The sequence below is a fragment of the Acipenser ruthenus genome, chromosome 23 (assembly GCF_902713425.1).
Source record: "Acipenser ruthenus chromosome 23, fAciRut3.2 maternal haplotype, whole genome shotgun sequence".
NCBI classification, from domain to species: domain Eukaryota; kingdom Metazoa; phylum Chordata; class Actinopteri; order Acipenseriformes; family Acipenseridae; genus Acipenser; species Acipenser ruthenus.
The window spans coordinates 24368896-24391029 of NC_081211.1; the positions used below are offsets into that span (position 1 = coordinate 24368896).

Sequence of the window (22134 nt, forward strand, 5' to 3'; positions counted from 1 at the left end):
ATAGCCATTTTCTATACTTTTGAGGCATAAGCAATTATGAAATAACACTTACTACCCAGGAACAAAAATTGTGTTACATAGTGTTTTCTAAAACCACATACTGTGTTCCAGAACACTGTGATGTCAAATGGAATAGCAGCAGGGATGTGTGGGCGGGGCCAGGGAGGTCAGAATAACTAGATTGAAATGAGGGACAGTTGATAAGTGGGTATTTAAAACAGTGAAACCTCATCACTTGCCAGAAAGATACATAACTGCTTGCCTGTCTGCCGCTAAATTACATTATTGGGAAACTTGTCATTACTCTGTGTGGTTTGAAAGTGGATAACAAAAAGCTTAATACAAATACATATACACCACTTTAACATCCTTTCATTGTCACTGGACAGGACCAGTTTTATCCTTTACACCAAGCCTCATATGAGATACTATAAAAATAGAAATAATAAATATATGTTGCATAATGCTGCATTTTTATTTTTATGAATATTTGTGTTGTTATGTATTTATTTACATACTTAAATACCATTCAAACAAGCATGCATGATACATGCATACTTATATAAATAAAATAAAAATTACATTCACATATAAATTAGTTTTACAGACACTACAGTGAGTCTAAGAATTTGTCTAACATTCGCATAGACAAACCCAACCTCCACTGCAGTTAACACATCTAACGTATACATTGCAATGCACGTATATTTTTTTTACCTGCTGAGTTTAAGTACCCTGTCAAGGCTGGAGAACCAAACTGATTGCTGATTCTGATACTGGCCCAGTACTGGGGTACTCAACTGCGCTATGATTGGCCGACTCTGTACCATGTGAAGGGGGAGTCACGCGCTTTCCAGTAACCCGTCAGGAAGAAGATAAACAAAACAAACCAGAAAGGGAGAAAGCGTGGAGTGCATAGGATTGGAACATTTTATGCAAATAAAGATATAAATACTGGAATAATTCAAACCTAAATCACCTTATGGGGAGTCTTAGGGTGAGTAAAAGAGCTATTTAATGTTCCTTTAAGTTGCCGCTTGGGGAAGATCACTGAACAGCACCGTAAACAAATCAGTGAGTGAGTGCACAAAAAGCATGGAGGCCATAGCTTGTTATACAGACGGGATTTAGGTCCTAGTGAATATACACCAAATGCATTTATTCACCCAAAAATATCATTTTTGATGTCTGTGTTTGCATTTTTTCTGTTTTCCCCGACTGTGATGTTATATTTTAAGATGTGAAGAAGTGGTTGGGTTATGTTTGGTTTACATCCCCTTTATTTAAGTCACGAGTTCTGCTGAACTTAAATGTCTGACCTGGGACATGTAAATATGCTAAAGTTGTCTGTAAAATGCCATGTTTCGTGAATATTTTAAATAAACGATGCCGTGTCACCTGTACCTTTAGTAGAAAAATAGAGTCATTTTCTTTCGCAGATCATGCTGCACTTATTTTTTTCTTTTCTTTTATCAAGGAACATTATTTATGGAAATCGATTTTGATAAATTAGAAACTGTCTATTGTATTTGGACATATTTATTTCTCTAAATAGGCGAAACGTCTTGCAACTTTTTACATAAAATATAAATACAGCATTACAAAAGTTACCGATTAATTCTAGCATTTTGACGGTACACGCCCCCTTTTGAAAACATGTACTACAGGTTTAAAAGAAATGTGTTGGTATTACCCTAAAATCGGTTTGTGGGTATTTTCGAAAATGTCAATAGAAAGATCTAGCAAAAAAGATATATAATCAATTTGATTTTTAATACATAGATCTATCTATATATTGTTATGTAGCAACCAAAGTCCTCTTTGTCAGCACATCATTTGTGGAAACCCTTTTTTTTTAAATGCACACGTAAAATACAGTAGATGTTTGTATGTGTATTTTTTTATTATTATTATTTAATGTAAATAAAAGGCCCTTTTAAATTCTGTTATTACTTTGGCTCAGCCCGTCCTGAAATGGGTGGGTGTCGCCTGCCGTGCACTTGCTTTAACTGAAAGACAGCCGACCCAATCAGAGCTGGATTAGAAAGCGTTTGGGGGTGATGTGAGCGAATAGTGGTGGAGTGAGTGGGCGGGTGCTCAGCGCAGTTGGGTTAGGTTGATGTTTGTTTTTGTTTTGGTTTGGAGGCCATGTTGGTGTTCACAATTGGAGAGTGTCGTTTGGTCAGAGCAGAGTAGGGGGGTAGACTGTACCAAAAATACACCGTGGGCATCAAATAATGTTGTTTATTATCCACAGTTAATACAAAAAAGGTTACAAAGTGACGGCTGGCAATCCAAGCAAAGTAATGACATTAATGTTGATAATGACACAGTACACTGAGCCGGACGAGCATAATGCAAGATGCAGTGTTTTGTAGGTCAGGGCTTTAAATGGTGCAGAGTTGTGTGTAAGTAGCGTTTTTCACGTTAGAAATTACCAGAGCAGATTCAAGTACTGATAAACCTTGGGAAAGATCGCTGATACTGTGAGAGAAAAAAATACACCCTCTTAGCAGCATTTTCACGCATACGTACAAGCTGCAAGTTTGTACCAAAAAACCCCCCAAAAAACTGTGCCCATTATTATTTTTTTTTTTTTACCTCCAGATTTCCCTGAACAGTAACGTAAAGTCTCTAGATCTGGATAGGGAATCTCTGATTTGGCAACACTGCTTGTTCAGGAATTGATAGTTCTGCAGTTTACTGTAGTTCTTTGTTCATAATGGTTTTATGTTAAGTTTTTTTATTTTCAGTATACTTACAATTGCTATACATTGTAATGGTAAATATGCTTAAGAGAAGTGAAAATGTAGGTAACTTGTGCACTGAGATTCAGCACCTGTTTATATTTTTAATATGATCAGCTGATAAAAGGTTTGTGCAATTTAAATGGTTGACACATGCTTGGAGAGAATCGTTCACAGACCGCAGATCCTGTAGAACTTGTATGGGTTTTTACAGATAACCCGACAAGGCTGTTTTCAGGACTATTAGTAGCAGACAAAATAAAGGACATATTTTCATATAATATATATTTTTTTTAATTGAGTAATCTTAAGCCTGCACATTTATTATACATTTCTGAATTAAGGGACACAAGTCTCTGTCCTTTCACCTCACATACAGTACTGTGCAAAAGTTTTAGGCAGGTGTGAAAAAATGCTGTAAAGTAAGAATGCTTTCGAAAATAGACATGTTAATAGTTTATATTTATCAATTAACAAAATGCAAAGTGAGTGAACAGAAGAAAAATCTACATCAAATCAATATTTGGTGTGACCACCCTTTGCCTTCAAAACAGCATCAATTCTTCTAGGTACACTTGCACACAGTTTTTGAAGGAACTCGGCAGGTAGGTTGGCCCAAACATCTTGGAGAACTAACCACAGTTCTGTGGATTTAGGCAGCCTCAGTTGCTTCTCTCTCTTCATGTAATCCCAGACAGACTCGATGATGTTGAGATCAGGGCTCTGTGGGGGCCATACCATCACTTCCAGGACTCCTTGTTCTTCTTTACGCTGAAGATAGTTCTTAATGACTTTCGGTGTATGTTTGGGGTCGTTGTCATGCTGCAGAATAAATTTGGGGCCAATCAGATGCCTCCCTGATGGTATTGCATGATGGATAAGTATCTGCCTGTACTTCTCAGCATTGAGGAGGCCATTAATTCTGACCAAATCCCCAACTCCATTTGCAGAAATGCAGCCCCAAACTTGCAAGGAACCTCCACCAAGCTTCACTGTTGCCTGCAGACACTCATTCGTGTACCGCTGTCCAGCCCTTCGGCGAACAAACTGCCTTCTGCTACAGCCAAATATTCAAATTTTGACTCATCAGTCCAGAGCACCTGCTGCTATTTTTCTGCACCCCAGTTCCTATGTTTTCGTGCATAGTTGAGTCGCTTGGCCTTGTTTCCACATCGGAGGTATGGCTTTTTGGCCGCAAGTCTTCCATGAAGGCCACTTCTGACCAGACTTCTCCGGACAGTAGATGGGTGTACCAGGATCCCACTGTTTTCTGCCAATTCTGAGCTGATGGCACTGCTGGACATCTTCCGATTGCGAAGGGAAGTAAGCATGATGTGTCTTTCATCTGCTGTTTCCTTGGCCGACCACTGCGTCTACGGTCCTCAACGTTGCCCGTTTCTTTGTGCTTCTTCAAAAGACCTTGGACAGCACATCTGGAAACCCCTGTCTGCCTTGAAATTTCTGCCTGGGAGAGACCTTGCTGATGCAGTATAACTACCTTGTGTCTTGTTGCTGTGCTCAGTCTTGCCATGGTGTATGACTTTTGTCAGTAAACTGTCTTCAGCAACCTCACCTTGTTCGCTGAGTTTGGCTGTTCCTCACCCAGTTTTATTCCTCCTACACAGCTGTTTCTGTTTCAGTTAATGATTGTGTTTCAACCTACATATTGAATTGATGATCATTAGCACCTGTTTGGTATAATTGTTTAATCATACACCTGACTATATGCCTACAAAATCCCTGACTTTGTGCAAGTGTGTCTAGAAGAATTGATGCTGTTTTGAAGGCAAAGGGTGGTCACACCAAATATGGATTTGATTTAGATTTTTCTTCTGTTCACTCACTTTGCATTTAGTTAATTGATAAATATAATCTATTAACATGTCTATTTTTGAAAGCATTCTTACTTTACAGCATTTTTTCACACCTGCCTAAAACTTTTGCACAGTACTGTATATAAGAAATGATTCCAGTCGCTGTCAGATGATTTTCACTGAATATAAATAGAAAACACAGACATCTGGCAAACTGTGGTCCTGAGTGCTGAATTTGAAAAGATTGTTATTGTGGTGTACAGTAGCAGGTGGTACTGTTACATTGACAGAGAAAATCACTCTGTGTGTCCCAGATAATGAAATTGCCAAGTAGAATAATTGGTGTTATAAACAGCATTTTGAAGACTATGCAATGAAAAGGCACAGATGCTGATCTTTGGAAGTATGAGATGATGGTGCATGGTGGGCTGTGTTTATTTTTGTTAGATGGCATGTAATTTACAGGAAGGGCCTATATGAAGTGGTCCCAAACACAAGCTACACAACAAACACCTATTGCCTATAATTGTATAAGCTCTATGATCCTAATTAAGTAACTGTATAGCAACATTATGCAGTACATCAATAATATGCCAAGGTGATTCTTGAGTGATTTTATCACCCTGAAACGTCGAATCCTCATCAGTTTTTCCCCTTATCCCAGTCAAACCTCTGTGTTGGAGCAAAGTAATCAACTCTTACTTATACTAGCTCATTCCAGCAGTGGCAAGCAGGTTATCTGAAGAGATGAACAGAATTTCAATAAGATTACTTATTGATTGCATGGTCAAGAATGACCACTGACTAAACTATGTAGGAACACAGAAGAACGAATGTGACATTTAGGTGAATTTCCTAACAATGTACAGAAAAAAAGTAAATCTGTACCACAGTAGTTACGTAAGTGAATCCAAAATTAGACCAGACATTTGGAAGCACCAAACCTGCACAATGTGGATAAGAACAGAATGCTAGCTGTTACATGTGTGCGTACTTTATGTCCGCATTTAAATTAATACTGAAACCAGATATTAACCTGTACCTTCATTCATATGTGATTAGTTGCCTAATAATTCAGGATTATTACAGAAGTTGTCTGTTCCTAGTATACTAACTCCCCCAAAACACACTTCCTTTTCAAATGCAAACCAAACCACTCTACAGCACTTCCTGTTGATAACACTGAAGCAATACTCATCTCTCAGGCAGTAAAATCACACAGGACTGCAAGCTGTGTTTGCTTTGCCGGAGATGCTTGTTTAAGGCAAGTGGAACCATTGGCTGACATCGGCATTAGTGCATGTTTAAGAAATAATGCAGAAAGGATACATTACGTGAAGTTTAAGTGGTACTGTAGATCACAATCGAAAGGCAAGACACATTGTCGCAGGCTCTAGGCATTGACAGACTGCTTCTTCCTAAAACAGGACCGAGTCAGATCTTGGTCTGTTTTCTCACAAAGACCATTTTCAATAAATACGTGTTAAATGGTCCAGTGTGTTTTAGGTGGAGGGATTTCATATTTGAGTGAAAATGTAGCCTGGAATTCATGTGGGAGGAGGCTGCAGATTTATGCCATGCCTTGCTTTATTTTAAACTGTGACAAAAGGCAAGACATATTACTGTACAGTATGTGCAATAGCAAGTGAGTGTTTTTATTGCCATTGATCACCAAAATCAAAACAATGTGAGCAACCATGAAACACACGTACTGTACAAGTATTCTGAAACATCATACAGACGTGGGGGTGCATTAGTTTAAGAATCCACATTTTTTCAATATTGTAACCAGCCATTTAAACTTAGTGTCACAAAGGGTTGCAAGAGAACCCTCCCACATCTGCTGTTGTCAGCAAGAGAAGGCTGATTTGGCTATTGGCTATAGTTTTACTGGGTTCAAAGGAAAGAGCTGTGAAGATAAGTTTTAACAGCTTTCCCCATGCATTGTAAACTTGTCAAGCCTTAAATAGAAGATTTTAGAATAATAGTGCAGTTTGTTGTGTTGTGATGTTGCAGCATCATCTTGTGCACACGCCATTAGAGTACATCAGTCTAGTTCAGCATCAGCTCGGATCTCGTGCCTCCAGTACCCTGCTGTGCTTCTCCCAAGCCTGAGGGTTACCAGTAGTACTGCGTGACAGTTCTGCTGTACCAGGCCGCAGCTCTGCAGAATCTGACCTGTTCATCGTGATTAGCAAGACTGCTTTTGCATTTATGAAAACAAAGCTCTACTGTACAGTACTGTACATTTAAGTTAATTGTTATTTACTAACAGTTTCACATTATACCTCATGGCTGTGCGACATGTTTTCTCTTCATTTAAAGAAAAAAAGGATCCAAAAGCATTTGTTATGTAACATTTATAATATTTTTTTATGCTTGGTTTTTAGTCTGGTAACATACAGTAGGTTGGCAGCTTTCTCCTCCAGGGATATGTTGAGAACTGATTGGCTTTTGAAATTCAGGCCCTGAGTCTGTAGAAAGCTCAGCCTTCCCAGCAGTGCTCCTTGTTGGCTCTCTTCCTGGATCTCTCAGGCATTCAGGAAATAGCATATTAGATGCTCCCTTTCTCTCAGTGGAACCAACAGGACACAGTCTCATTCAATGCTCTTCTGGTACATTGCTGTATACTTTTTGTAGACTTGAGGCCTGATTTCTTTTTTTTTTTTTTTTTTTTTTTTTTTTTTTTTAATATAAAGCAAATTCAGTTTTCTCCCTTAAGGGAATTAAACTATTTTAATGAAGTACAACTAACAAGAAATTACCCTTAGTAACAGTTTGACTGCCCCTACCAGGAATGAAGTTATTTTTTGCTTGTTAAATTTAGGTTCAGGTATAAATGTACACTTGCTTTAAATTCGGCCTCTTGAAGTTTAGAAAATTCAAACACTTCTAATGCATATTGGATGCATTTTCATAGTACTTCATAGGTCTTAAAAAGAGCCCAGGAGTTCAAAGGAAAGCAGGAAATTAAATTCTTCCATCTGTTATTATTGGATTGTAACTCAGGATTGCAATTTAAGGACCTTGTCACAAATGCATCTTGGAACCATTATTAAGGCTTACAGTACATTTACCTCAAAGATTGGAGGTAAACAAGCCTCTTTTTATTGAGATCTCATGTACTACTTCAGCAGTTGTGTCTAAAAATGATTTTTATGTTTCCTGATTGTAGTATCACAAACACTGAAACCTAATTTTCAGCACCACTGTGCTATGTTAAAATCCGAACCTTAGTTTGCAGGCAAGATGCTGTACAGAACAGGAAAGGTTTTGCATCTGTATTTAGTACAGAGTGTACCATAGCTGCCTGAACGTAAGTGATACATTTCAGTTAAGAGCTACTGTAATAGTTGAGACAGCATTTGTAACAAACTCTACTTTTGTGTCTTTTTAATAAAATACTGTAGGGTATTCCTTTTTTTTCTTTCTCTTACAATATGTTTTTAGAAAAATAAGTTCATTTTCAGTAGAAAGTATGTTACTTACTTTGCATGTACTTCATAAAGTACATGTCCGCCACAAGCTTCCTGATGACTGATAAGTCATTTAAAATAAGTATGCAAGGCAGGGTTAAAAGACTGTATCAAAATACTGGCTGTCTGGCTGTGAGTGCACTTTACTGAACTGTTGATAAACTGGGCAATTATTTAAATAAATATGTTCTGTTATTAAAAATACAATATGAGGCTTACTGTGTTGCTCCAATATTTAGTTTTTCCAATAAGCTGTAGTTGTCTCTAGCTGGCTTTCAGATACATTCTCTGATGGTGGAATGCTGATTTGACCATTTATTTTATTTCAGAAAGTGATACAAGTCAGTGCACTTTTCATTCTGCTGAATCCATCTGCTTTCTAGTACAGTATAATATAGCAAAACCTCCACTAATTGGAACCCGGGGGTGTTTGTAAAATAGATATTTCATAGAGAATGCATCCCAGCTTTGTCAGCACTACCTACTGCTACTGTAAAAATGATTCATTTACATAGCATTTGAACACTCCTGCTGTGGTGGGGTCAACTGCACTCCAGAATCCTATTTGCTTCTTCCCTGCCAGTGCCTGGCAGGGAAGAAGAGCACAGCGGAAACCTCCAATATAAAAATAGCTGTTTAAAATGATTTTGGAACTGTATAGTATGTGTCATTTGTTTTCACTTACTTCATCTATTCCTGTCCAGCCTAGCACAAAGTGTTTATATTGCTTGCTGAACGGAAACCCCTGCATTCTTCTGAATAGGCTGATAGGAAACTGAAAGGGTTGTAAGATGTGATTAGTTGTTGTGTACAGCTTGCAGTTTGCAGTGTGGTTGCTGAGTTTTCCCTTAGCCCTGATCAGGTGCTTTGCTGTGAACATTGTTTTAATGTAGCTGTGCAGCGTTGCTTATCATTTAGGAACAAAGCCTTCTGGTCCTGAAAAAACAATGCTGAATAAAGTATGACACTTATCACCTGGTCTCTCAAATCTTAAGTCAAGATTTGTATGATAATAGGTTAATTGCTTAGAGGAACTGTAAGTGCTTCTTACAGGTACAGTACTGTACACATTTAAGCCTAAATTATTAGCTTTCTTTAATTGTGTTCAGCAATTAAACTCCTTAAACCGTGTGACAAATGCCCCTGCATCTAAGTTTTGTACTGATACATGATATTATGCTGATATTTGAACAAGGGTTTAATGTTATCCCTGATGCAGGGATAAAACACTTCAGAGGTATTCTAAAGGTACATGCTGCAGACAGTATCTCTAACACTGTGGTGGTAGCTGGTAAAAAAAAGGTTTCTATTTAAAAACAGGTTATCTATTGTGTTGCAGTTAGTTAATTTAATTGATGTCGCCTGCCTGTAATCAGCAGGCAGGTATATAACAGTAACCAAAGGTGAAACCTATTGTTTGTGTGTAACAGAGTTTTTATTTCTTTATTTTAATCGGTAAACGGCTTAGCCGTCCGATCTAGTTAGAAACTTAAAAAAAAAAAAAAAAAAAAAAAGTATAGTTTAGTAGTCCATGTGGGAGTTATCTTTTATTTCTGTTACTAATAAAACGGCACGAAAGTGCTTTAAAAATATAATTTTTGGGTCTGGGTCTGCTTAAACGAGGCAAATGAACCTTAAAATAAGTGAAAAACTTTGCAATTGCTAAACTGTGACTATGACTTCAGATATGCCAAATTAAAAATATTGCATGATAAACTATGACTATGCAGCAGACTGTGATAAATGTAGTGCAATACTGGTAGCTAGTCATAAGTGATAGTGTACTATAGCCAGTTAAAGTGTTCCCCGCCTTTCATGAAAGTCACTAACATTACCTTTTTCCTGTCTGCTGCATATACAGCCATTTTCTATCCCTGTCCATTAATGAATAATTCTGTAAGAAATACAAAAACTCGCTGCAGATACTGTAATTAGGAGAAATGTATGTTTTGTTGGCTCTTGGTGCTGTTTTTTTAATTCCTTTCTTCTTTCACAATAGAAAAGAATTAACAGAAGAGGACCAGACAAGCACGCTTTAGCAAGCCATTGAGGCTATACAGAAAACTACCCGGTTGTGATGGAATTAATTAATTAAAACAAAGCTGGAAACGACGGCCCCCGTGACACAACAAAAAAGTTTGGAATTAGACAGAGGGGATCTGGGCTTGGCAATGCCTCAGGTAAGCTGTTGGGACTGTGAATGGCTCAAATCTGTCTTGTCTTTGGTGTTTTACCTTTAATAAGATGCTGTTCAGTATTTACCACTAGGCTAATTATATGTAACGGTGTAGAATACTGATGTTAGTAGAATTAAAATGAGGGAAAATACCTGCTATTGTTAGGTTATTGGTTGCTCCAAGGTTTGTCCAACAAATTGTTCTGGTTAAAGCTTGAATAACTGAAACTGCATTATCTTTGTTATTTACTACAGTAGTAACCTTAACAGTAGCGTACTATATATAGCATCCTTGTTAAAAAACAAACAGTATATTTGCTTAATGCTCAGCCGGTTCCCTTTACCGGTGGAATCATCTGTTTTCAATGCATCTTTGCAGTTAATTAATGTATACTGTATATGTAATATTTTCCAGCCTAGCATTGGTGAGATGGAACCTCCTTTTGGGGATGCCTTTGAGAACCACACTTTTTCTGATCAAGTACTGACCAGCACAGACCTGTTGTCTAGCAGTTCCGATCCAGACTTCATGTATGAACTGGTAAGCACTGAGTAAAAAGGGAATTTATGTTTATGGCATAATGAGGCCATATTACCCAAACAAATAATACAATTCTAAATGACTATAAACAATTTAATGACTGCCATGTACAGTAGTACGTTCATACTTAGTCATTGAACTTAACATGCATAACATGTTACAACAAATCAATTGCAGATTTAACACAGTTTAACATAAACGACCCTAATAAAATATGACGATAATCATTTTTTGTTCTAACCCTAACTTACTATATAATGTTGCACTAATTAAAATTGTTGATTCACCCTCAGGACAGAGAAATGGCTTGCAGGCAAAGTCCTAGAGGTGATGTCCTATCAACTGAGGTATGCAAGGACATAGAAGAAGTTCTGGACAGTGACCCGACATATAACTCAAACTTTGAACAGTGGGATACATACTGGGAAGACTTAACCAAGTACACGAAGCTAGCCAGCTGTGATATCTGGGGAACCAAGGAAGTGGATTTTCTGGGACTGGATGATTTTTCTAGTCCTTATCAAGACGAGGAAGTCATTGGAAAAACACCGACCTTAGCACAGCTTAACAGTGAAGATTCCCAGCCTGTTTCAGATCTGCTTTATCACCCTGATCTGCTACCGAGTCAGAAAACAAATATGCTTGCATCTTCCTTAAGTGGGAAGAAAATGCTGAGCAGGCTGCCGACTTCGTCTGCGTCTTCTGCGAGAAACCCCCTTCCAGATGATGCGGAAAGCTTTCAGAAAGCCACCAGGCCTGTACCCTCCAGCACAGAGACCATCAGCAAAACTCAGATACAGAGCGCTAAGTTCACATCTTTTCATTCTGATACCAAGGGCTATGTCAGGAAGGCTAAAGTCAGGATCAATACAGCACCACTCCGACCAGCAGCGGAGGCCTCGCAGGCCCAGGCTGGCATCACCATTGCCTCTTCATTTAGCGAGTGCAGAGTGGCAGTGCCTGAAATGAAAGCTGAAAAGCAGAGCACAGAGATCGCAGCCACCGCCGCTACTCCAGAGAAGAGCACCCCCCTAGCGGAGACCCATGAGCTCTTCACCTCTCCTGGTGCGAGTCAGGGACTACTGCCCACCAATGCCTTGGTGCTGGACCAGTCTCAGAAGAAGGAAGAGCACAACTACTCTCTCTTTGTGACGGACGAGGGCATGGAGGAGCAGCCCAAACCAGAGATGGAGGAGGAAGAGGAGGAGGAGGAGGAAGATGATCTTGAAGAGCTGGAGCTGGAAGATGAAGACCATGACGAAGGGTTTGGGAGCGAGCATGAGCTCTCGGAGAATGAGGAGGAAGAGGAAGAGGATGAGGAGGAAGAGGAAGAGGAGGATTATGCAGATGATAAAGACGACATGAGCGATACCTTCTCTGAACCAGGTATGTGTGTTCTTCAGATATTTATGTCAGGGAGGCTAAAGTGCTGTGTAAATACACAAAGCAGAGCTTTGGTGTTGCCAGGTTTACTTCCTGCATATCTGGTAAGGCAGGTTTTCTTTCAGTAAAAAAAAAATTAAGGAGCTGTAGTATGGTTTGATTAATCTTGAAATTATTTAAGTGTATGTGTCTGTGTGTGTGCATGTGTGCTCATTTGTGTGTTTTATGTTCGCAGTTAACAGCCGTTTCTGTTTAGTAAGACAGAGAGACAGACTGCTTTACAGTTTAGACTGAATGTGCTGCAGCAGCTTGTACGCCTTTAAGATTTACTGCAGTGTGATCATTCTATAAGTAAACCATAGTCTCTGTATATGGCTTGGTCAACATAATGTTTACAAAATAGGATCAAGTTTGGATTCACAAACTGCCAGCGTAATCTTTCTGCAGTTTATGCTTTATTATGACATACCCGCCCTGCAAAATAAAGTAAGCATGTTGGTAGACCCTTAAATTAGAATGTTCTGTTTTAGCACTACTATTTTACTGCACCTTGAGATGCAGTAGAAATGAAAAGGAATTAAATGTTGTATTGTATATTGTATTGTATTATTTCGAAGTTTAATTTCAAAGAAAGTTTTTCCCCCTATTGGTGATGTATTTGGAGGACAATCCAAGTGTTTTTCTTAGTTATTGATTTTCTTTTTTAGTTCATTTATGATTGATCGATAAGCTCACCAGCGGATTGCTGTTTTGTATTTCAGGGTGTGACAATGATCAAGTGGAAGACCTGAAAGGGGTGCCAGCTGGATTATCCAGAAAGAGAGGCAAAAGAAGGTACTTCTGGGAGTACAGTGAGCAGCTGACGCCTTCCAAACAAGAACGCATGCTGAAGCCTTCAGAATGGGATCGAGACACCCTGCCCAGCAACATGTTCCAGAAGAACGGGCACCTCCACGGTGAGGGCTTTAACACAAAAATACACTGCCATTCCCAATCACATTACAGTGCATCTCGTTTTCATGCTACATTTTTAAAGATCAGTTGAATGGATAGGTGGTCTAGCGCATGCCTCATTCTGTTTCTTCTCATTCAAACAGGGAAGTACACTGTAAAGAAGTCTCGCAGAACCGATGTGGAAGACCTGACTCCGAACCCCAGAAAGCTTCTTCAGATTGGGAATGAGTTGAGAAAGCTAAACAAGGTGATCAGTGATCTTACTCCAGTCAGTGAGCTTCCACTGACTGCCAGGCCACGCTCTCGGAAAGAGAAGAACAAATTAGCTTCCAGGTAAGAAGACCCAAACTCTGGAGAGAAAAGATCCTCTGTGAAGAGTATTCCTGGCCATTGCATATAGTGGGGGTGCCTGTACATATGCATAACACTTAATATGTTTGTTACCTAATAAAAGTTATTTGGGTATCAAAATATAGGTCGTGACAACCTGTTCTGGCCTCTGGTTAGGCGAACGAAGGCTATCCAGTTATATCACAATTGGATACGCATGGGTCTGGCTCTGCCTGAGCTACTCTTCATACTGTGGATGCAAATCTTCTTATTAACTTACTTTTTCATGGTAGTAGCTGTAATTTAACGTTGTAAAAAAAAAATGTTAACAAGACCAACATGATGCTTACGTAAGTGTTGATTTCAGTTCTTGTATATCTAAACTATGAATCCCTCTAGGCAACAACACAATATACTAGTTCTGTTTTATTTAGAATTTAGATAAAGTCAGAATGTTTAAGACAGTAAAAAAAGGCTGTTTGGCAAAAATCTGATATTATATTGGAGTGCACATTCTTTTGTCTTGAGCTGTGATGCAAAAGTCTTTTTTTTTTTTTTTTGATCATTCGCCTAAACTGATCTGTAGGCCAATCTCAACCATCACACAGTCGAAAGCGACTAATTAAAGTGCTTTATATGTTTTTGTTTGTTGGCAGTGACCGTTTCTAGTCCTGCATTTCGAGTTATACACTCTCACTTCCCTTGGAAACTGCTCACACACAGTATACATTCACATTTTATCTACAGCCCTTACAGTAGACACATGTGGAAGTGTATTTTAATTGTGTAACAGAAAAGGAAGAGGGTTGGCTACATTAATTCTCCAATGTGTTTTTTCCTTTTTTTTTTTTTAATCTTAGGGCTTGCCGGCTGAAGAAAAAGGCACAGTATGAGGCCAATAAAGTGAAACTCTGGGGCCTCAATACAGAATATGGTAAATATGTTCTTTTTTTGGAAGCAGTTAATTTTATACAACTGCATTACACCTAAGCATGTCTAAATACCTTAGAGTACTGTACTAGAACATGCAGAATTCTATTGTGGTTATATATCCTAAATGCTGTCTTTGTTGGAAAACACCCAAAATTGAAATGCTAATTTAAAAATGATCCATCGATTATCAATGTTGATTATAGCGTGTTATATTTTACGTGTTAGTTAAAGTGTACTGTTTTATCTAGGATTATGTAACAAATCCTGTTTTTATTCATAAAATTTGGGGAAAACATTTTTAACGTTTGGTACACAATGTAATACATAAAACAAATAAATAAATCTGAGTATGACTGAAAGCTGTCTAAAGGTTGTATTAAAGTGAAATATTTGTATTTGCAGATAAGCTCCTGTTTGTGATCAATGCTGTCAAACAAGAAATTGTGACCAGAGTGCAGATTCTGAGAGAGGACAAGGGAACCAGCATGACTGAGAAACTTGACCGGCTCATTAAGGAAACTCTTGGTAAGAAGCACATTTACAAGAATCTGCTATGAAAGCTTCCCGGTTCCCAATTCATAAACTAAGGCAATCGCGTTACATCACCAGATCAGGTATTTACAGGTTAAGGTCTGGATTATATCTAAATGATAGCCCTGCTGTAGCCATGGCATTGCTGTGGTGCCATTACATAGCATGCCTCTGTAAACATGGCTATTGGCACTGTAATTGTTTAGATTTTAACCAGGTTAGTCGGAAACCTGTACATTTTGATTTCAGTTTATCCTTTATTCTGTCTTTTAGTGAGCCCTCCTGTAGGTGGGCAGACGTCGGACTTTGTTAACCAGATTTTGGAGAAGACGGCCAGTGGAGATCCAACAGGAGGCCTTGTGGGACTCCGCGTGCCGACATCAAAAGTGTAACCTGTTGCCATGGGCCAACAAGAGCCCAAGGCAGAGAGAACCATCCGCGCCATTAATGTGACACTGTAATCTCATAGTGTTTTGCATGTTCATTTACATCAAGGAATACATCTACAAACGTAATATTTAGAACTGTGCAACAAAAATGCAGGATCTCTACATTTACTGTGTTTTCCTCGCCTTCCGTGCATGTGGCCTGTAAATGTCACTAGTTACAAAGTATGAAGTGAAAACAAGAAAAATTATACCTGCCAGGGAAAAAGAAACAGCACTTTGGTGGGTATGCTACAGAACTGAAACCTACAGCAATTGCTATCCAAAATTCTTAGTAGTATACATAGTAAATGCAACATAGACGGAGCATAAAAATTGAATGTGGTTTAGATGAGTTGGAGATTTTGTTGGCCGTTTAGATTCCAGCCGAGTAGGAAATGCCAAAAAGTCTACGCCTAGTTTAACATCAGCCTTGTACTCTGAGTTACGTAGTATGAGTTTGGCAATGGAAGGTTCCATTATTCCCTTTTAGCATGTTTGGGGGCTGACAAAAGGGAAGGAGGTTAAGGAGATGATGGAACATAAAACTACCATAACAAAGAGGTTAAGCTAATAGTTCACATATTAGTGCTTGAATAAATGAACAAAATGTTAATTTTCTTCCATACACTTTGGTTGAAATCACGACATTTGGACTTTGTAGACTTTGCTAGTATAGTGTATAAAGTTTTAAATTCTTGAGCTTAATGTATAACTTCATGTGTATGTACAAAGTAATACTCATTGTGCCTTGTATTTAATACAGAAGTTTAAGAAAAGTGCTTTTTACAAAAGAAGAAAGTCTGGATGATGTATAGTACAGATGGGTAATTTGTGGATTTGTAATGTATTTTAGCTCTTTAAACTATTTTGAATGTACATAGGAATATTTGGAAATGTAGATATATGCCACAGAGTCTGTGTATTGTATCATAAGATGGCTCTGAAAATAACTTTTGGTTTTTGGTACTTTATCATGAAAAAACTATTTGCACACTATATTTTGATTGTTTGTTTTTTGTACCAAAGACGAATGCAACAAAAATGGCAAATAGCCAGTTTAAGTAAGGTTTTGCACAGCTTATCTGATACCGTATTGAATGTAGAAAACGTAGTAGGGTCAGGGGTATTCATTGAACTGTGAATTCATTGCTTGGGTCCAATTCTCTACAGGAGCATTCACACATACTTTATATAGGGTTGCTGTTCCTGTTGTTGGCTTGTGAAGTAGACAAGTTTGTTTGGAAAAGAGTTTGGAATTTTTTTTTCCTTTATAAATTACATAAATGCGGTATATATTGTACTGACTTTTTATAAAGAAAAGAATAGGATAGAAGAACATGGAGCTTTCAATGTACCTTTTATTTAGCTTGTAAAATATTACCAGAAATAGCACTTGACGGATTATTGCGCAGTATACATTTCTAAAAATCTACTTCAGACTGTTAAAAAAAAAAAAAAGAAAAAGTTAAAAAAGAAAAAAAAATTAACAACTTTATATATTTTTGTATAGGTAGCCAATACCTTTTTGTTGACATAGCAAATTATTCCATTTGAAATATATTTAACTACAAAAAAAAAAAAAAAAAACCTTTTGCTTTGTGTTTGCACTGTATTATATCTGAGGTTATCTCTATGTTTTTAGTGCTGAAATCAGTAGGATGCTTTATTTTATTTTTTTTTAAGAGGGAGTCATGGAAATAATGTAGGGTCAGTGTGTTTCTGGTTTCTTTGGGCTTTCTAAAATATCTGAAGACAGGTTTGCCATCGAAGAGAGTGGAAAGATAAATGTCAGGTTGAGTATGTAATGTCTGGGATGGAGAGCTTTGTCTGTAGAAGACCGAATAAAAGCGCTAGTAAAGTATTAGTAAACTAGTAATTACATCTTTAAGGCCTGTAGCCATAAACTGAGGTAGAAATATAATAATCCAGAACTTAGACGTTCATAGCAGTTAGAACATGTGGCTTGCAGTTAACCTTAACACAGTACTGTGTAAGTCAATCGTATACAAGATTATTAACAAAATCCCATTAATATCCAAAATACCATTAATGTCCGTTATTATTTAGCCCAGTTTTGTAATATGATATTTTCAATGTATGGGATCCTATTTTCAGAGACATATTTCATGTTCAAAAGGCAGAGCGGTATAGCCCAGATAAAGACGGTAGATTGAGAGATAGTGAAAATTACTTTAGTCCGAGCAGTGTGGCAAATTCATTTCAGTTGATCAGCCAATCAATTGTTTTTGTTTTTCACACATCTTAGTTTTTTTTTTTTTTTTGTAAACATTATTGTCAAAATGACAATCATAACAGGCAAAATGCAGGATAACGTCTGTTCAGAGGCACTGCTAGGTTTAAATTGGAACGGAGTATTGGCTCAATAGCTGTACTTTTAGCTGATGTTCTCTTGAAATAAGTCTGTTTAGTGATTCCACTAACTTGCTTCATGCTATCCTTGTTTCCATGGGCCAAAAAGTCCCAAACTCAAATCGGCCAATTGCGGTTCAGGTCTCAAATCATCCAATTATTTTGAATTTATGTATTTGTTTTCAGATCTATATCTGATTGATTGAAACCTAAATGCTTTTGAGCAGGTACCAGGAAACAAGCAATTGGAGAAAAAATAAATATAACATGCCTGATAAGAGCAGGTTGACAGAGTTGACCTCTCTCTTAAGACATTTTAATGATAGTATTGTCAGAATCTACTACATGCTGTATTTCAGGAACTGTGTGCTTTTCAGTTAATTTAGCTGGTAATTTAACACTAGACTAATTTAAATGACCCTGCTAATGGATACCAAATGTATTCTATAAACTTTTACAGTAATATACTGTACCAATTTACCAGTTAGCTTACTAGTAATCATTCAGTTAACATGTCCATGTTTATTTAATGTAAGAGGTATTTTAAGATTGGCATTTTACAGAAACCAGAATTGATTTAAAGTGTAGTTTTTTTTTTTTTCTTTTTTTTGTAAGTGTAATGCAAATAGTTTATGCCGTCCTGAATGCAGTGTTTCACATTATAAATAAAATAAGCTGAAATGTATCTTTTAAATGTTGAGTTTATATTACATTGATAGATATATTAGAAAAAAAGCACTTTGTTTAAAAAAGAAAAAAGAATAGAATTTTGTATATTCCTTCCATTTGCTGCTAAACCTGGGCTCGTCAGAATGCTGCAGCGATGGAGACAATCTAGAAGCGGGCAGCCGAGCCTCGATTTCTGGGTTCTAAAGTTGTATCTTCAGTTGTCTTCAGTAGTTTTCCTATGGAAACTGGATGCTGCTTTGTGTGTACTTCAGGCTGATATACAGTGTAGACGTGTCAGTTCTGGATGTTTCCAGATGTTGTTTTTTTCTTTCTCGTTTATTTCTTGTATAGGAAAAACGTGTCCAGGCGTATTCACGGAAGCTTTATCTTGTGAATGGTGAAAAAAAAAACTGTACTGTACTGTAAAAGAGGTTTGCAGTGGGGAAACCAATCAGAAACAAACTCCCAATACCGTGCCAACCTCCTAGCCTTTCGCAAGTAAAAGTTCAAATGAAACTATATATTGCTTTGGCAAATTATGCTGGCTTCTAAGGTACTGAGTTAAGACACGGTGGCCGGTTAAAATGCTAAATCAATTAAATAGTTGTGTCTTATTAATGATAAAGAAATCATCAGGCATATGTCAAACATAATTGCCATGGGCTGTGTACAGCATTATATTTATTGCTGTCACCCCAGCACTAGTAAAGTGTTCTTGCGGGTTTTTACTTTTAACAAGACGAACGCAAGCTGTGCAGCTTTACATTTTACCAGGGGACTCTGTGGCATTTAAACAGTCTAGAAATGGTTGTACTTCCATACCAGTAACTTTTTTTTTTCTGCTTCCTCTATTGACATTGAGACAAGACATATACATTTATGTTTAGTTTTTTCAAAATAAAAAGTATCCTTAATTGATAAAAACCGGAGATGTGTATGTGTTCTAAGTGATTTATTTTTGGCTTGCTTTCATGTTTCAGTTTGTAGTGTTGCGACAACAATGCTGACAGTATACACAACTACTGTTGATAGTGCACTATGCAGACCTTACTCTTGTGAGTAAGGCTGTACATTGCTTTAGAAATCAACTCTCCAAATAAAATTGAAAAAAGGCAGCTGTTTCCTGTTTGCTTCACAGACTTGAAATTCCTCTGCATGTTACTACATTCAAATCTGTTTATATTGACCACTGGAGTGAGTATGGACAGGTCTTTTATGAACAGGTGGTCTGTAATACAAGTGTGACTGTACTACATTTTGGTAAATTCAAAAGATAATGTATCAAATAAAACAACTGATGATAAATCATTTAACAAAGGCAATATCATCATAAATGTTTGCAGATGCGTTGATTCTTTATGGTGGAATGCTGTAATGTTTAGGATGATCAGCGAATTGGCTTACACTGAGAGGTGGATTCATTTAAAAAAACAGATCACCTGCTTTATTTCCCTGTCTGCTGAACTTCCAGGTGTAGGAGGTCATGCCCTGAACACACCCTCACAGCTATATATATTATATTTGTTTTAATTGAATCCACCTTTTTTTCTGGGTCATTAAGAAATACAAATACATAACAACCAGAACAAACCCACAAATGAAAAAGTGCCTGCTTTATCAGGTGCCTTACTTCTAAAATGAAAATTGAATCTATATGCTTAAGAAGATTATTATTATTATTATTATTATTATTATTATTATTATTATTATTATTATTATGTGCAAGGTTTCTGACTGTTTTTACATTTAATGACAGATTTAAATCAATGAGGTGGCTCTCATTTGTGGTTCAGACACAATTTTCCTTGAAAGGTGAATGTTGTCTACCATCAACGAATCTTGGAAAAAGACTGTGCCAGATTCACTAAGCATTTGCTACAGGAAAAGGTGTGCAACATTTTTATTTTTTTACATTTTATCCCAAATTCTCAGACGTTTTAAAATATGTTATTCTTTAATATTATCAAAACCTACAAGATATTCTTTCTAATTTTGTAACGTTACTAGTTGGTCCTTTTACATGCATTTAAATCTAGTGCAAACTTTGCCCTGCGGTATTTGCTTTGTGAATGTGTGGTTTACTAATCAGTGAGACTATCCAAAGAATGTTGCGATCTTCATTCAAAATAATTTAAACTTGTTTCTCATTAAAGATCTCTGTATGTTCTGTGGTTAACTTATTTTTTGCTATACACCGATATTTTGTATTTCTTTTGTAGTTATGGTCTAAATCTGTAATTTATTGCACAAGTCTGAATTTTGATGAATACTTGCCTTCACTGCTACTTTTTTTTGGCCATACCGTTTTCCCAATTTTTATGTTGTTTTTACTAATTGTTTATTGTACTTTATAACATCAAAGACGTGTGTGTATGAAAAGGAAGGAGGACCATAGCTGGGTTAACCAATCATATTCAAATGATTTTGTGCCCGGATGCTATCGCTGAGTGTATCCTCATGGAAGGAACAATATTAAATGTCACCTTTTGTGTCGCATTAAATAACCAGTCGATGTGCCTCTCAATTTCATACATGACTATTCCATAAACTATCTGGCAGTTGGCTTTAAGCTGTTCTTTTCAGTGAACAAGCACACACATCTCTAAGAGACACCGAATGATCTGCAGCTCTAAGATGTCAAACATTTGACAGTGCATCAATAAAGCAAAATGATACTTGCTTTGCTCTAGATCTAGTCTATTGTGCTAAATTTGCTACAGCTCCTATTTTCAGAGCTTCTGATTTTTTTTATATGATGTTGAAACAGTAAATTTAAACCATGTTTGCTCAGATTATAGCAAATATAGATATGGTGTAAAATAGGGTTTACTTCAAGTCTGATCCCTGCATCCAGGGGCCACCTTTGAGATAAATAAACCTACGAGCAAATAATACATATTTAGTTCCCTGCAATGAATTACACTTCCTTCAGAATTTAAAAAAAATAAAAAAAGTTGATTTTAAAAAATAACGTTAATTCTACACATTCACGGCAAATAATTATGAAAGGTCTAACCCCTTTTAACTATTTAGATGACTAGCATGGGGTTTGTAACTAAGTAGTTCTTTTGTGTGTACTCCCCAGGTGTAACATTGTATTTCATTGCTAAAGGCTCTGTTCTAGATCTTTGGTGACATGTTAAGCAAATCTGCAGTTGTATATCCTGCTGAACCTAACAATAACTTGGTCATATTAGTCGTGTCTATATATGTAGCTCACATATATGCCTGTTGAGCACGATCTATAAACAGTTATTACATTTATGTTGGTTAAATATTGTGCTGTTTTTTTTAAATATAATTGTGTGTTTATATGAGGCACAATAAAAGAAAGAAGAAAATCACTGGAATAAATAAATGTGTTTGTCTTCAAAAGAAATGGGCTGAAATTAGAACGAGATCTTAATCCGTTTAGATCTGTTGTTAATTGTGCCTCCTCTTCTTTTTTTATTTTTATTTGATTTGTTTCACAGCATTGTATCGGCCCGAAGCTGATACTACAGTTGCTTGTAACCATAATAGTCTGATTCCATCATTGTTTTTAATATTTAAAAATAAATAAATGTTAGAAACAGCTCTGGTGTCTGTGGTATTATTGTTTATGTTTTTTATCGAATTACTAAACAAGAACCAAAAGTGAAGTAACCAGATGTAATTAACTAAGGAAAGGTATTCCCACCGGGATTAACAGTTTCACAGGGTTTGATGAAACTTTGGGACCTAATTAATTAATTAGCTTTTGTTTCTATGCAATGCATCTGTTTAACTTACAGATGTAAAGG

At 37.0% G+C, this 22134-nt stretch overlaps 1 protein-coding gene across 1 annotated transcript; it reads left to right on the forward strand.

Annotated features, from left to right (window-relative positions):
- Window positions 1–635: 635 nt before the first annotated feature.
- On the forward strand, window positions 636–21927 carry LOC117431437 (CREB3 regulatory factor-like). Its single transcript, XM_034908714.2, has 9 exons — window positions 636–997; window positions 10037–10217; window positions 10629–10754; window positions 11048–12140; window positions 12899–13093; window positions 13235–13424; window positions 14282–14355; window positions 14757–14879; window positions 15159–21927. Exons 2-9 carry the CDS (start codon window positions 10209–10211, stop codon window positions 15275–15277), a joined length of 1929 nt encoding a protein of 642 aa, XP_034764605.1. The 5' UTR covers window positions 636–997; window positions 10037–10208; the 3' UTR covers window positions 15278–21927.
- Window positions 21928–22134: the final 207 nt, after the last annotated feature.